The sequence below is a fragment of the Pelophylax lessonae genome (assembly GCF_965119305.1).
Source record: "Pelophylax lessonae genome assembly, chromosome: 9".
NCBI lineage: Eukaryota > Metazoa > Chordata > Amphibia > Anura > Ranidae > Pelophylax > Pelophylax lessonae.
In genome coordinates, this window is record NC_138776.1 from 234,655,098 (window position 1) to 234,672,538 (window position 17,441).

Genomic DNA, 17,441 nt, shown 5'->3' on the forward strand with positions numbered 1-17,441 from the left:
GTGAGAGAGATCCACCTTTCCAAGTTGTTGGGGTTCATCTCATACTTCTGAAGGTTTGAGGGTGCTGCCTGTTCCATACTCCCCCTACTCCTCATCTAGCCTTTTAGGGGTACAAACAATAGTAATTGGGGCCTAGTGTGGTTGTGTACGTGTGATATACATACACTTTTTTTGGATCATATTTTCTATTCCGCTATTCAATAAAAACCTTTCTAGGGCAAGATCTTAAATTACAGAAATATGAGGAGACCGTCAAATAAGGGCCGTGGCCTGGGTCGTGGTGCTGCTGGTAGAGCTCCTGTTGCAAGGAGAGGACATGGTCGATCTGTGCCAGCTACACGCACAAGTGAAACACCTTCCTCAAGTGTGAGTAGGCGACAGAACCTGCATCAGTATTTGGTAGGGCATCAAACGCCCCTAGAAGTGATGAGGCCAGAACAAGTTGAGGCGATAGTAGATTGGTTTGCTGCTGACAGTGCCTCCAGTTCCTTCACATTGTCTCCCACCCAGTCTACTGCAGAAAGGTCAGAGTTGGCACCTGCAGCCAATGTCCAACCGTCTTTCACCTCACCCCCTTGCAAATCAGGCCAGCAGTCTGAGCCCCAAGCCATACAGCAGTCTCTTATTCTTTTTGAGGACTCTGTCAGCAGGGTTTCCCAGGGCCATCCACCTAGCCCTGCCCCAGAAGTGGAAGAGATTGAGTGCAGCGATGCCCAACCACTTATTCCTCAAGATGAGTACATGCAAGGATCATCGCAGCACGTCTCCGATGATGACGAAACGCAGGTGCCAACTGCTGCGGCGTTCAGCATTGTGGAGACCGACAAGGAGGGCAGGGGTGAAGACTGGGTGGAAGATGATGTGGAGGACGATGAGGTCCTCGAACCCACATGGAATGAACGTCATGCAGGTGAACTGAGTAGTTTGGAGGAAGAGGCGGTGGTCGCACAGAGCCACCAGCACAGCAGAAGAGGGAGCAGGGTGCAGAAGCGGAGCGGCCGTGCCCTAGACACTACGCCCGCTACTGCCCAACGCAGCAAGGGAACGAGCGCACCAAAGTCAGCTCAAAGGAGTTCTCTAGCGTGGAAGTTCTTTAGAAAATGTGCTGATGACAGGACACGAGTGGTTTGCACCCTGTGCAATCAGAGCTTGAAGCGAGGCATGAACCTTCTCAACCTGAGCACAACCTGCATGATCAGGCATCTAAGTGCAAAGCACGAGCTGCAGTGGAGTACACACCTTCAAAACCAAGAAACGTCTCTGGCTCATCCTGCTTCCTCTTCTGCTGCAGTCTCGGCCGCTCCAGCCACATCTGTAGTGATACCGGCACCTGCCACCCCGCAAACAGACGATCTGTCAGCAACACCACCACCTGGGTCACCAACAACCATCTCCACAATGTCCCGTGGAAGCGTTCAGCTTTCCATCTCCCAAACACTTGAGAGGAAGAGGAAGTACCCCCCTACCCACCCGCGATCCCTGGCCCTGAATGCCAGCATTTCAAAATTATTGGCCTTTGAAATGCTGTCATTCCGTCTGGTGGAGACGCACAGTTTTAAAAACCTTATGTCGGTGGCTGTCCCACAGTACGTCGTGCCCAGCCGCCACTACTTTTCCAGGCAAGCCATCCCTTCCCTGCACAACCAAGTGGGGGAAAAAATCAGGTGTGCACTGCGCAACGCCATCTGTGCCAAGGTCCACCTAACTACGGATACGTGGACCAGTAAGCACGGTCAGGGGCGTTATATCTCCCTAACGGCACACTGGGTAAATGCAGTGGCGGATGGGCCTGAGGCGGATAGCAATTTGGCGCATGTCCTTCCACCACCGAGGATTGCAGGGCGCTTCAGTTTGCCTCCTGTTCCTAACTCCTCCTACTCCGCTTCCTCATCCTCTACCGCCTCCTCATCCGGACAGCGTAACACCTTCACCACCAACTTCAGCACGGCCAGGGGTAAACGACAGCAGGCAGTTTTACAACTTGCCTGTTTGGGGGACAAACCACACACCGCGCAGGAGTTGTGGAGGAGCATGGAACAGCAGACAAATGAGTGGTTGCTGCCAGCGAGCCTCAAGCCCGGCCTGGTGGTGTGCGATAACGGGCGAAATCTCATAGCAGCTCTGGGCCTAGCCGGTTTGACGCACATCCCTTGCCTGGCGCATGTGCTGAATTTGGTGGTGCAGAGGTTCCTTAAAAACTACCCCGATATGTCAGAGCTGCTGCAGAAAGTGCGGGCCGTTTGTGCGCACTTTCGGCGTTCTCACCCTGCTGCTGCTCGCCTGGCAGCGCTGCAGCGTAACTTCGGCCTTCCCGCTCACCGCCTCATATGTGACGTGCCCACAAGGTGGAACTCCACCTTGCACATGCTGGAAAGACTGTGCGAGCAGCAGCAGGCCATAGTGGAGTTTCAGCTGCAGCACGCACGCGTGAGTCGCTCTGCGGAACAGCACCACTTCACCACCAATAACTGGGCCTCCATGCGAGACCTGTGTGCCTTGTTGCGCTGTTTTGAGTACTCCACCAACATGGCCAGTGGCAATGACGCCGTTCTCAGCTTAACTATCCCACTTCTATGCCTCCTTGAAAAAACAATTCGGGCGATGATGGAAGAGGATGTGGCACAGGATGAGGAGGAGGAGGAGGATGAAGAGGTAACATTTCCAAGGCTTTCAGGGCAGTCATTCGCAAGGGGCTCCGAGGGTGGGTTCCTGCACACGCAAACGCCAGGGACGCAATTGTCCAGCAGGGGCACAGTTCTGGAGGATGAGGAGGATGAGGAGGAGGAGGAGCTGGAGGAGGAGATGGAACCATGTTCACAGCAGGGTGGCACCCAGGCCAGCTCATGGCCATCACTGGTGCGTGGCTGGGGGGATACAGAGGACACGGACCATACACCTCCCACAGAGGACAGCCTTTCGTCGCCTCTGGGCAGCCTGGCACACATGAGCGATTACATGCTGCAGTGTCTCCACAACGACCGCCGAGTTGCCCACATTCTAACTTGTGCTGATTACTGGGTGGCCACGCTGCTGGATCCCCGTTACAAGGACAACGTACCGTCCTTAATTCACTCACTGGAGCGCGATCGCAAGATGCGCGAGTACAAGCGCACGCTGGTAGACGCCATGCTGCTGGCATTCCCATCTGACAGCGGGGCCACAGTGGAAGCACAAGGCAGAGGAGGAGGAGGAGGAGGTCGCCAACGCAACCAGGGCACCGCCAGCACCTCAGAAGGCAGGGTTAGCATGGCCGAAATGTGGAAAAGCTTTGTCAGCACGCCACAACAAACAGCAGCACCAGCAGCTCAGATGGAACGTCTTAGCAGGAGGCAGCATTTTACCAACATGGTGGAGCAGTATGTGTGCACACGCCTACATGTAGTGAATGACGGGTCTGCCCCCTTCAACTTCTGGGTCTCCAAATTGGGCACATGGCCTGAGCTTGCCCTTTACGCCTTGGAGGTGCTGGCGTGCCCTGCAGCCAGTGTATTATCTGAACGGGTATTTAGCACGGCTGGGGGCGTTATAACAGACAAGCGCAGCCGCCTGTCCAGAGACAATGTGGACAAGCTCACGTTCATTAAAATGAACCAGGCATGGATCCCACGGGACTTTTCCGTACCTTATGCAGAATAGCAATGGATACCGACCTTACCCACCCATTGTTCCATTTTTGCTCTTTCTCACTCTTTTGGGGTGTACCCTCATTTAAAATTTGTGAAAAGAAGCAGTGTTGGCTACCTCGTCCTCCTCCTCAGGGCCAGATTAATGTAGGGTCTATTGGAGCTGCAGCTCCAGGCCCCTACCTTTTATATAGGCCCCGGGTTGGCCATATTCACTGTTACCGCTCTTCTGTCACTTGTAAACACAGAAGTCTGGCTTCTATGCTCGCTTCCCCAGGCAGCACCCTCAGAACCTCCCCACACAGCGTGAAGGCCGGACAAGGAGGGACAGTTGGCGATGCATGGATGTGTTTATGGGCTTCAGAGACAGCATCCCATGTTGAATTAGGCATGCATGGCTGCACCCTTCCTCCTCTGGGTGCATGGCAAGGCACGGCCCTAAGGCCCTTCAAAATCCTCAGCACCAAGCCCATGATGCTGTTAATCCGGCCCTGGTCCTCCTCCACCGCCGCTTCCACCTACACCGCCCATAGGTGTGCGCAGCCTATTGCATTAAGGTGTGCACCCCAAAGTTGAAATACACATGCATGTGTTTGCCAGCAGGGAGAGTAATGTATCGGGGCCATGTACCTGTAGGCAAGGAGAAATAGAGCAGAGCAGGTCCCAGGGAGATCTTTCCCATCTCCTCACTGGCAATGCTATGTGCCCTAGGTGATTAGGGTGTGCCCAGGCACACCCAGCACACCCTGTGCGCACGCCTATGTCACCGCCACATCCACCACCACCTCAACCTCCCTCCTACTCCATATGGGCCTCGTCCTTCAGAGATGAAGAAGAACATTGTTTTATTTTTCTGTTTTTTTTTGTTGTTTTAAGTTATTTCCCTATCCACATTTGTTTGCAGAGCACTTGCCATGCTCTTAATTACGTTTTGCTGCCATTTGCAGCACTCTAGCCCTTTCCTTTGGTGTTTTAGAGCCATTTTAGTGCCTTAAAGTTCGGGTCCCCATTGACTTCAATGGGGTTCGGTGTCCGGGAAAAGTTCGGTAAAAGTCCGGGACACGGACCCGGACTTTTTTTTAAAGTTCGGCCGAACCCGTCGAACACGGACATCTAGGTGTCCGCTCAACCCTAGTGACAACCATTGTGCCTGCACATTTAAAGCAAGTAGGCAATGGCAGCTCCTATTCCTTTTATATTAAAACTGTGACAAATCAAAATAAAACTAACCACAACAACAGGTAGCTTTTCAGTACAATCTATTAGTCTCAACTCATAGCTTCCCAGAGCTAGGGCTATTTCTGCAATTTACATTATCCAGCCCCCCCCCCCCCATTAACCCCTTTACATTATTCAGCCCCCCCCCCCCCTGGAACCCTTTACATTATACAGCCCCCCCATGGAACCCTTTACATTATAAAGCCCCCCATGGAACCCTTTACATTATACGTCCCCCCCATGAAACCCTTTACATTATACAGCCCACCCCCCCCATGGAATCCTTTACAATATACAGCCCCCCCCCCCAGCTCTCCCCTTCCTACATTATTAGGAGGAGAGAGGAGCAGGAGGCACTGTGTCTGAAGTAGAAGGGGGGAGAGAGAATCACTAGCCCTGAATAAACAGCGGGAACTGCCGGAGATAACTTTGCTAGTTAATAGCAGGTAATTGGTTGCTAAGGGGTCCTAGCAACCAATCACCTGCTCATTAACTTAGAAAGTTATCTCCGGCAGTTTTTGCTGTTTATTCAGGGCTAATGATTCTCTCTCCCCCCTTCTACTTCAGACACAGTGCCTCCTGCTCCGCTCTCCTGTGTCAGTAAGAGGCGGAGGCAGTCCGGCGACTGGCCCTGGGTATCTCCCCTCAGGCGGCTGTCACCCTGGTGCTCCTTCACACCCCCCAATGTGTCGCACCCGGGGCTGACTGCCCACCCCCCCTGATGGTATGCCACTGCCTGGGGCACATTCACAAGTGCACTTCTCCAGCAGGTGCCGGTTTATCTTGGTAAAGAAAAAGGGGATGAGTTGAGACCTTGCACTGATTATAGGGTCCTCAGTCGCATCACAATCAAGAATGAATACCCGATTCAGTTGATTACTGAATTGTTCGACCGCCTCAAGGGAGCAATGGTCTTTACTAAGCTTGACCTAAGTGCCGCGTATAACCTCAGAAGGATCAAGGAGGGTGACGAGTGGAAGACCGCGTTTAATACCAGAACCAGTCATTACAAATCTCAGGTGATGTCCTTTGGCTTGTTTCCATGCTCCCTCTGTCTTCCAGGAGTTCATCTATGATGTCTTTCATATGTTACAGCAATGCGTAGTAGTCTATTTGGACGACATCTTGATTTACTCGGGCTTCATTGAATCACACTACCTGGATGTCAGATGGGTGCTGAAATGGTTACGTTAGAATGGGCTTTTCTGTAAGCTTGAGAAATGTGAATTTCACCTGTCTCAGGTTGCCTTCTTGGGCTACATCATTTCTGCTGAAGGGTTCTCCATGGATCCTCAGAAGGTTTCGGCTGTTCAACAATGGCCTCGCCCCAGTTGCCCCCTTTTCATTCAGTGTTTCCTTGGGTTTGCCAACTACTATCGGAAATTTATCAGGGAATATTTGTCAGGGAATAACCTCAGTTCTGACCAAGAAAGGCAGCGATTCCCACAATTGGACACCTGCTGCCATCCAAGCTTGTTGAGGCTGTCAAGTCTGCTTTCGCTTCGGCTCCCATTCTGTCTAATCTCAATCCTGGTTTGCCCTTTGTCCTAGAGGTGGATGTGTCTGAGACAGGGGTAGGGGCCCTCCTGTCTCAGTGTCGGACACCTGATGGACCCTTACTTCCTTTTGGGCTCTACTCCAAGAAGCTGTCTCCAGCTGAATGCAATTACGAGATTGGAGACAGAGAGCTCTTGGCCATTATCCTGGTTCCCAAAGAGTGGAGACACTTGCTCGAAGGTTCCATGGTTCCAGTTCTCACTCTCACTGATCATAAGAATCTGACGTACTGTATCTCTTGGAGGCCAAGAGGCTCACACCCCGTAAGGCCAGATGGGCCTAATTCTTGTCCCGTTTTAACTATGTGGTCTCCTATTTGCGCAGCTCCAAGAATTTTAAGGCTGATGCCTTGTCTCGCCAGTATTCTGAGTTGTCCAGGGAGGACTCCGTGCCGACACCAGTCATACCTTCAGATCATATCCGGGCTGCCATCTGCACCAACTTAACCTCTCCTCTTGGGGAACAGATCTTGGCTGCCCAACCTGATGCTCCCACAGAGAGACCTGCTGGCAAATGTTTTGTACCTGAGGGGTTGCGCATCAGACTATTGCGCACGTGCCCCAATTTCAAGACTGCTGGTCATCCTGGTAAGAACCAGATTGAAAGGAAAAAGGGGTTTCTGGGAGATGTAACTCTCCCATCTATGAGAATTGGACTTTAAAGGATGTAGAGTTGTCACACATAAATGAGCACATCAAATTATAATCATTTTAACCACTTGCCGACCGCCGCACAACTATTTACTGCGGCGGTCAGCCGCTCCTGGGCAAACCGATGTAGGACTACGTCGCTCGTCCAGGAGCCTGCAGAGGGCAAGCGCACACCACCGGAGGCGCACTCCTACCCCCGCTCATTCCCTGATATCCCCGTGCGAGTGACCGGCGGCTCCGAATTTTGAGAATTTCATATAAAAAAATGTGAAAAATATTGTTATTTTTTCAAAATTGTATATATATATATTTTTTTTTTATTTCGCAAAAAATAAAAATCGTACAGGTGATCAAATACCTCCAAAAGAAAGCTCTGTTTGTGGGATAAAAAGGACGTCAATTTCATTTGGGTACAGCATCGCACGACCGCGCAATTGTCCGTTAAATTCACAGTGCAGAATCCCAAAAAAGGGCCTGGTCTTTGAGCACCCAAATCCTCCGGGGCTTAAGTGGTTAATAAAAAGATACATTTTATTCACATACAAAATAGATAAAAAAGAAACCAAAAAAAAACTCAATAATTGAACAGTGTAACCCCAGAACAACTCAAAGGCTTTGTTGTATTATCTACTTCATTGTATTTACTATAAAACATGGTCATGAGGGTTAACGCGTTTTGCAGAACAGATTGTTCACACATCGCTTCCTCAGAGACCCTCCAGGTTAGCCAAGTTAATAATGAATAACTCATCACTGGTCTAAAAACCAACCGACAGCGTAAAAAAAAAAAAAAAACAGGTGGAGGCGAATTTAGGTGAGTACTGGACCATGCCTAAGATATGCCAGCGGATCGGGGTGTATATGTCATTCAGTTGAGGAAAACTCCTTGGTTTAGTTTGGATCAAAAAGATCGCCAAGTCTAATAAATTGAAAAAGATTCATGATAGATGGGTAACAGTATTACTCCTATATATACAGTACAGAGAAACGAGGGTCCCAACATCTGGTCTCCCCCAAAAAGAAAAAAAAAAAAATATATATATATATATATATATATATATATATATATATATTAACCCCTATATTTAACGACAAAACATTTTCAGACACTTGTATTCCGCCAATATACATCCCAAACAAGGAGCATTTGTTAAAATCACATTTATAGTACGGCTCAATGTTGATAAGGTTTAACTAGCCATATTCCCTTATATCTTACAGGGGGCCCCAACATTACAGTTCCCATAAGGCTACACCACAAAGTCTGCATCCACAGGTACCCAATAGTCAGCACCAACCAAGTAAAGCAGACCTTCCAAGTGTCTAAAAATGTATAGTAAATAATGTATACCTGTAGGGGGGTACATTACCTTATTATCCTCAACCATTGACCATCTATAAATCAAGAGTGGAAAAGAATCCGCGCTTAGGATAATATCGAAGGGAGGGGGTAGAAAAAAGCGATTGGCTGCAGCCCACTTCAGAATATAACCCACTAGAGATTATATTAGATATATAGAGGAAAAAAGAAGAAGTGCTTGGCGCTGCCAATATATGCGTTTAGAAGTGTGGAAGGTAGAAAATAGTATAGACAACACAGATGTCACAAATATTATAAATATTATGCACGTTTGAAAAAATGGATGTTAGATAAATAAGTGAGGTATTAAATGAGGTAAAAACAGGAATAAAGTGTAAGAGCATAAAACCTAAAACCCAATATTTAAATGTATAAAAGTAAATAGGTATGCAAAAAATGAATAAATAGAAGATGACATATACATCCACAATATACTCTAGTAAAAAAAATATATATATAGTGCCCTTCAAGTGAGGGTGAAGTGGTGGTGTTAAAACAATAAATAAATATATAAATTCAAAAATGGTATTATAGTGCAGTGAATATTTGGTGATATGTAACACAGGTGTATAAGTGATAATAAAAAGGTAAAGTAGAAAAAATTAGTAAATATAAATTATTTTACAGTGACTTGAGTGACCAGGAAGTGACGTGTGCAAAAAAGGAAGAGAAACCTCAATCCCAAGCCTGGGAAAAGAGAGTGCCCAATATGGTTCCCCAAAATGACAATGGGGTGGGCCACAGATGGAGGAAAATAAATCCAAAAAATTAATAATAGAAAATGCTGAAAAAATATAAAATGGTGGCTAGGTGATTGACCATCTATAGTTTCTGATCAGCCGCTGGGAGCCGCATCCGTAATTCCATCCCACTGGCCACCTATTTAACACTGTCCCGCCGGAAGTGGCAAGGCTCCAAGATTACCTAATATGTCACTTTCGGCGCGGGCGCCATGTTAGTGCGCATGCGCACAGACCGCAATGCGAACCACAAAGAGCCGTTACGCTGTGCCACCCACAGCTGAGATGGAATACAGCTGGGTCAGGATAACACAGGGGACCAGCTGGTCACCCCTTGATCCTGGCTTGGCGCCCGGATCAGAAAGTAAAACAGCCAATAAGTATATGAATGCTAGCCACACTGCTCAAATGGTGTAAATAGAACAAAACAAGAAAGTCTATATTCATAACCAAAGATCAATAACAAATTGCATCCTATAGAGCAGAATGATAGTTAATGCCACAGTCTGTCATATGCAAATTAAACATCATATGCGACAAAATTGTGATACAGCAAATAACATGTGAACAGTAAGATCTATATAACATGCATTGGTTTATATTTAATTGAGAAGAAAAAAAAATTATATTTAATTTTACCAAAACATGGCTAAAGTTCTCTAAATAAAAGGCTTGAAAGACATGGCAGTGTTAAGTCCTGGTGGAGAGGTCGCCTGTAGACTATATATCCATTTAACTTCTTGTTTGTGTATCTGGTTGTCAAAGTCTCCTACTCTAGGACTTTTAGGAAAAACAGAGAACCCAATGATCCTCGGATCATAGCTATGATGCAGACCGACATGTTTGCAAATAGGTGTATACAAAAGCCCTGCATCAATATAAGTGGTCATCGCCCAAAAGTTATTTTCGTCTTGCCGAGACAGAATGACCCACAAACGCAATTGGCAATGTAGACCACTGGCAGTCTGCAAAGAACTGGGATTTGAGAACGCCTCCTCTTGGAAGAGGGAGAATAATGCCCTCTCTTACCAGGGGCATTGATCGCAGTTCCCATAGCTACAGTATATGTACCTGTTCTCCCAGTGGCTCCTACCACTGAGGATTCTACAAGACTGTGGCATTACCTATCATTCTGCTATATAGGAGGCGATTTGTTATTGAACTTTGGTTATGAATTTAGACTTTCTTGTTTTATTTTGTTCTATTTACAACATTTGAGCGGTGTGGCTAGAATTAATTTACTCATTGGCTGTTTTACTTTGTGAGTATTCGGGCGCTAAGCCAGGATCAAGGGTTGACCAGCTGGTCCCCCTGTGTTATCCTGACCCAGCTGTATTCCATCTCAGCTGTGTAACGGCTCTTTGTGGTTCCGCATGCGGTCCACGCGGGTCCGTGTGCATGCGCACTAACATGGCGCCCGCGCCGGAAGTGACGTATTAAGTAATCTTGGAGCCTTGTCACTTCCGGCGGGACCGTGCTAAATAGATGGCTGGAGGGATGGGATGCCGGTGCGGCTCCCAGAGGCTTATCAGAAACTATACGGTCGATGGTTGAGGATAATAAGGTAATGTACCCCCCTACAGGTATACATAATTTACTAAATAATGTTTAGACACTTGGAAGGTCTGCTTTACTTGATTGGTGCTGACTATTGGGGACCCGGGGATCCCTGTGGATGCGGACTTGGTGGGGCAGCCTTATGGGAACTGCCATGTTGGGGCCCCCTGTGAGATATAAGGGAATTTAATGGCTGGTTAAAATTTACTAACATTGAGCCATACTATAAATGGGGTTTTAACAAATGTACCTTGTTTTAGCTGTATATTGGTGGAATACAAGTGTCTGAAAATGTTTTGTAGTTAGATATAGGGGTATATATATATATATATATATATATATATATATACTGTATATATATATATATATATATATACACACAGTATCTCCCAAAAGTGAGTACACCCTCACATTTTTGTAAATATTTTATTATATCATTTCATGGGACAACACTGAAGAAATTACATTTTGCTACAATGTAAAGTAGTGAGTGTACAGCTTGTATAACAGTGTAAATTTGCTGTCCCCTCAAAATAACTAAACACACAGCCATTAATATCTAAACCACTTGCAACAAAAGTGAGTACACCCCTAAGTCAAAATGTCCAAACTGGGCTCAAAGTGTCAATATTTTGTGTAGCCACCATTTTTCCAGCACTGCCTTAACTCTCTTGGGCATGGAGTTTACCAGAGCTTCACAGGTTGCCACTGGAGTCCTTTTCCACCCCTCCATGACAAGCTGGTGGATGTTAGAGACCTTGCACTCCTCCACCGTCCATTTGAGGATGCCCCACAAATGCTCAATAGGGTTTAGGTCTGGAGACATGCTTGGCCAGTCCATCACCTTTACCCTTAGCTTCCTTAGCAAGACAGTGGTCATCTTGGAGGTGTATTTGGGGTCATTATCATGTTGGAATACTGCTCTGCAGCCCAGTCTCCGAAGGGAGGGGATCATGCACTCATGCAGCCCCAGACCATGACACTTCCACTACCATGCTTGACTGTAGGCAAGACACACTCTTCTTTGTACTCCTCACCTGGTTGCCGCCACACATGCCTGACACATCTGAACCAAATAAGTTTATCTTGGTCTCATCAGACCATAGGACATGGTTCCAGTAATCCATGTCCTTAGTCTGCTTGTCTTCAGGAAACTGTTTGCGGGCTTTGCATTATCTTTAGAAGAGGCTTCCTTCTGGGACAACAGCCATGCAGACCAATTTGATGCAGTGTGCGGTGAATGGTCTGAGCACTGACAGGCTGACTACCCCCACCCCTTCAACCTCTGCAGCAATGCTGGCAGCACTCATATATCTATTTCCCAAAGATAACCTCTGGATATGACACTGAGCACATGCACTCAACTTTTTTGGTTGACCATGGCGAGGCCTGTTCTGAGTGGAACCTGTCCTGTTAAACCACTGTATGGTCTTGGCCACCGTGCTGCAGCTCAGTTTCAGGGTCTTGGCAATCTTCTTATAGCCTAGGCCATCTTTATGTAGAGCACCAATTCTTTTTTTCAAATCCTCAGAGATTTTTTTTTGCCATGAGGTGCCATGTTAAAATTCCAGTGGGCAGTATGAGAGAGTGAGAGCGATAACACCAAATTTAACACACCTGCTCCCCATTCACACCTGAGACCTTGTAACACTTACGAGTCGCATGACATTGGGAAGGGAAAATGGCTAATTGGGCCCAATTTGGACATTTTCAATTAAGGGTGTACTCACTTTTGTTGCCAGCATTTTAGTCATTAATGGCTGTGTGTTGAGTTATTTTGAGGGGATAGCAAATGTACACTGTTATACAAGCTGTACACTCACTACTTTACATTGTAGCAAAGTGTAATTTCTTCAGTGTTGTCAGATGAAAAGATATAATAAAATATTTACAAAAAATGTGAGGGGTGTACTTACTTTTGTGAGATACTGTATAGATATAGATATAGATAGATATAGACATAGATAGATAGATAGATAGATATATATATATATATATTTTTTTTTTTGGTAGACCAGATGTTGGGACCCCCCTTTCTCTGTTTGTATGGGGGTAATACTTTTACCCATGTTTCATAAATCTTTTAAAATTTTATAGACTTGGCGATCTCTTTGATCCAATCTAAACCAAGCTGTTTGCCTCAGCTGAATGACATATACACCCTGATCCACTTACGTATTTTTGGCATGGTCCAGTACTCACCTAAATTGGCCTCCGCCTGTGTTATTTACGCCGTTGGTTGGTTTTTAGGCTGGTGATGAGTTATTGTCTCTGCGTGCGGCACATGCTGAAATGATTGACAGATTTCCACTGATTGATGGTGAGCATAATAATTTTTCCAGTTAATTTACACGTGTGATGTGATTATGTATAAACACATTATATTTTATAGTTATTTGTCATTTTTTTTACTTTTTCGTTTTTTCAAGCCTTCATTAATAACTTGGCTAACATGAAGGGTCTCTGAGGAAGTGATGTGTGAACAATCTGTTATGCAAAACGAGTTAGCCCTCCTGACCATGTTTTATAATAACTGTATAATAAAGTAGATGGTACAACAAACCCTTTGAGTTGTTCTGGGGTTACACTGTTTAATTATTGTGTATTTTATGGTCTCTTTTTTTATCTATTTTGTATGTGAATAAAATGTATCTTTTTTATTAAAATGATTATAATTTGATGTGGTCATTCATGTGTGACAACATCCTTTAAAGTCCAATTCTCATGGATGGGAGAGTTACGTCTCCTAGAAACCCCTTTTTCCTTTATTTTTTTTAAACAAGGATGTAAATGTAGAGGTTTTTCCCGGGACTGATACATTCTTTTACCTTGGTAAGAACCAGATGTCCTTGGCTATTTCCTGTCAGTTCTGGTGGCCATCTCTACGTACTGATGTTGCTGCGTATGTCGCTGTTTGTTCGGTCTGTACCCAGAACAAATCTACTCGGCACCTTCCCTTGGGCCTACTGCATCCCATTTCTGCGTCTCAAGGTTACACGGTTATCCTTCATAGTTGTTGCCTGGTTCTCCAAAATGTGCCACTGTGTTCCATTTATGCAGCTGCCTACTGCCCAGGAGCTTCCCTCGGTGTTTGCCAGGGAGTTCTTACTTTATAAGGGTTGCCTAAAGAGATTTTCTCGGACTGTGGGAGGCAGTTTGTCTCCAGGTTCTGGCGCACCTTTTGCTCCCAGTTGGGTATTCGACTCTCCTTCTCCTCAGCCTACCATCCGCAGTCCAATGGTGCTGAGCGTTCCAACCAAGCTCTGGAGCAATTTCTCCGCTGCTATATCTCTGACCATCAGGACAATTGGGTTGATCTGCTACCCTGGGCGAAGTTGACCATCAACTCGTCTTCTGGAATGTCTCCATTCATGGCCAATTATGGGTTCCAACCTACTGTGTTGCCCGAGTTGTTCTCGCCACAGGACATCCCGGCTCTGGAGGATCATCTTTGTGTCCTCCATTCCTCTTGGGTGCAGATTCAAGAGTCTTTACTGTTCTCTGCACAGCATCAGAAGCTCCAGGCATACCGGTGACATTTATCTGCTCCTTCGTACCGGGTCAGGGAGAGGGTGTGGTTGTTGACCAGTAATCTCAACCTCAGGGTGCCTACTCCAAAACTGGCACCCCAATTTGTTCGGCCTTTTGGCATTCTCTGTAAGGTGAACCCAGGGGCCTATGCCCTTGGTCCTCTCCCCGGCATGCGTATCTCCAATGTCTTTCGCGTGTCACTTTTGAAGCTACTGGTTTGCAATCACTATACTTCTTTACCCTCGTCCCATTCCCGTGGGCAATCATTAGTGTGAGGTTAGCGGCATCTTGGATTCTCATCTTTTTCCTATGTCAGGTTCAATAACTGGTGCACTGGAAGGGTTATGGTCCTGAGGAGCGCTCCTGGGTTCCCTCCCACTGATGTTCATGCTCTTGCCCTTTTCCGCGCTTTCCATGCTTGCTTTCTGTTTTTTGTTTCGCGGAGGAGGGGCTGTTGAGGGGAGGGTACTGTCAAGGTCTTACCTTGCCCTCCTGTTGGCAGCCATCTTGGACATTTTCAGACTGCTGCCTCTTATAGACTCTAATTGCATCATCACTTGCCTGCTGCTTGGGCGTTGCACAGTGATGATGCTGAACACCTGACTATATCTATCACCTGATGGGTTGCAGTCCTAGTCCTTTCGTTTGTGCTCCAAGGTGCATCTCTGCTAGCAGTTTTATGTTCTCGGTGTTCCTCCATGTATGACCTGGCTTGGCTGATGACTGTCCTGGCTCTTGACTCCGTATCCGCAGACGACCCGGCATTGGAAGGCTACCTGCTTCTGGACTCTACCCCCGCTTAGATGACTACCCACTTCTGGACTTGTTCCTGCTCTCACTTCCTCACTCTTGCTGTGCATTTATTGTTGTTTGCTCCAATAAACTGCTTTATTTTACCTGCATCCCCATGTGGTCTAGTTGCCTGGCACCTTGACACCCCTACATTTTATCCACCCCCAAAATATCCCCATCACACAGTATGAAGTAGTGAAGCTGATAAATTCTAACACTGCACAGTGTTTTGACACGCTATAACGTAACATGGCCAAACTGTTCCATATCTCATACACTGTCAGAAAACAAATTCTGCCTTAAAGCTTAGGCATGTATGCTTAGTTATTATTTATGCATTATTATTATTATTATGCTTAATATACATGCTTATTATACACATGCACTTGTCATAACCAGATAACCATGTACCATTTTTTTAACTGTTATCCCATATAGAATTTCATTTATATTTATTATTTAATTAACATTCCGTTTTAATAAAATGTGGTAATACACCAATATATACAATTTTCATCAATTATTCATTATTTTTATTTACACTGTGCAAAGTACAGTGCCCTATAGCAGCGAGTTAGAATTCAATCATCAATAAGGCAGACAGGTTTAAGATGAACACTTATGTGTTGTTATGGTCGCTAGACTTTGCCGTTATGGCTTTACTCTTTCTCTTGTTATTACATTTACGCCCTTAGCCAATGGGCATGATTTTGTTATTTTTATGTAAACATTCTACCCAGGGATGACAACTTAACTCACATTAGATAACAGTGCAAAAAGATATGCAATAAACAGTATTTCTAGATTGATTTCATTGCTCTTTCTATGTAGAGTTTATAAGCAAGATGTGGGTCAAATTTTACTTGTAACATTTTGATATCTACCTACCTTCAACATCAAAGCTCCTGATTATGTTAGCCATGGGCACTGATGTCCTTTCGTCAGCATATTGGTTGTAAAGATCAATCATGTACTGGGGTAGTTTCAGCTTTGGCTTTACAGGTATTGATGCCCTTGATAAATTCCAGGTTGTTGCTAGACCCTCTACCTTCTGCTCATCAAATAAGCTCTGGATCGACTCTTCTTCTTCATGATGCTGTTGTTCCCAATTTGGTAAAGGCTTAGGCAATGTAAATCTTGCTAAGAGAACCAAGAGAGTGCCAAACTCTGGTATTCTGGAAACCCACATTATATATAAAAGTTTTAACGTTGTCCTTCTGGTCCGGAGCTTCTGAGCAGATCCAATATTTAATAAGTTCCTCTAAGCACTGTGCATGGATTTGACAGGACTAAGAAATGTTATGTCTTTGGATATTTTTTTTTTTTTTTTCTAGCAACTGTCAGTTACCAACCAGACCAAAATGTTCACTGCTTCCTATCTTGGAGCTGGATTGCAGTGTATCAATTAGGCTTATCACATTGAACTTCTTGGTTAATGAAGATTCTGTAAACACAGAAGACTTGTGTAGGGCCTGGAGGGAGGAAGGCCCTTAATATACCGTGCACAGGGGTCAAAACTTAATGATCTTAACTGTTCATGAACCAAGAGGAACATTCTTGATTTGTGAAATTTCCAAAAATATAACTCATCCACCCTCATTAAAAAGTGATAATAATATAAAGTGACGTCATATGATTTTTTTTTTTATTTGCAGACTGTTGTACTTGTATGGATAAAAATATTATAGCTAATGTAGCCAGCATGATGAAAGATTTGCTGGGCATGGTGAAAAATTTGCAGTGTTTACAGGATAGTGCCATGATTTATATTTATATAGAATGGTATTTGCAACTAAAATAGTACTATTTTCAGATACAACCTTACAAAAGTCGCTAGGGAAAATGTTCTTTTAATTGGTATCCATTCAGATTATTTTAAAATGAAAATCTTTATATAATTTTTTTACAAAAGTGTCAGAGACAAGGGCTGTTCAGACAACATACAACAACAAAATGTACTTTTAGTTTCATAACAAGCGCCAAAAAGAGTGGCAGACACAAATTAAATATTCAAGTAAGTAGTCTCATTGGTACTGTATCCCTAAGCTTTTACACTACTTATATCCATCCATACCGGATTCCTGCTGGTGATTAGAGATGTATAGAACTGTTCGCCGGCGAACAGTTCCCGGCGAACTTAGCATGTTCGCGTTCGCCGCTGCCGGCGAACATATGCGATGTTCGGTCCGCCCCCCATAAGACATCATTGAGGCAAACTTTGACCCTGAACTTTACAGTCAGCAGACACATTTCCAGCCAATCAGCGTACCTCCCTCCCACACCCTCCCACCTCCTATAAATAAGCAAGGGCAGCATCCATCTTAGATCATTCTGAAGCAGTGTGTGTAGTGAGAATAGGGAGAGAGCTGCTGCTGCTGCTGCTGCTGTTAAGCTAGGGACAGTTAGTCAGTGT

The 17,441-nt window shown here is 45.4% G+C and overlaps 1 protein-coding gene across 1 annotated transcript in view; it reads right to left on the minus strand.

The window, feature by feature from the left end:
* The window catches only part of GDF2 (growth differentiation factor 2), a 32,390-nt gene extending 16,115 nt beyond the window's left edge, over positions 1-16,275 (minus strand). The window contains exon 1 of the mRNA XM_082266803.1: positions 15,917-16,275. Coding sequence (XP_082122929.1) covers positions 15,917-16,217 — 301 coding nt within the window. The 5' untranslated portion in view covers positions 16,218-16,275. The remainder of the gene's footprint in view (positions 1-15,916) is intronic.
* Positions 16,276-17,441: the final 1,166 nt, after the last annotated feature.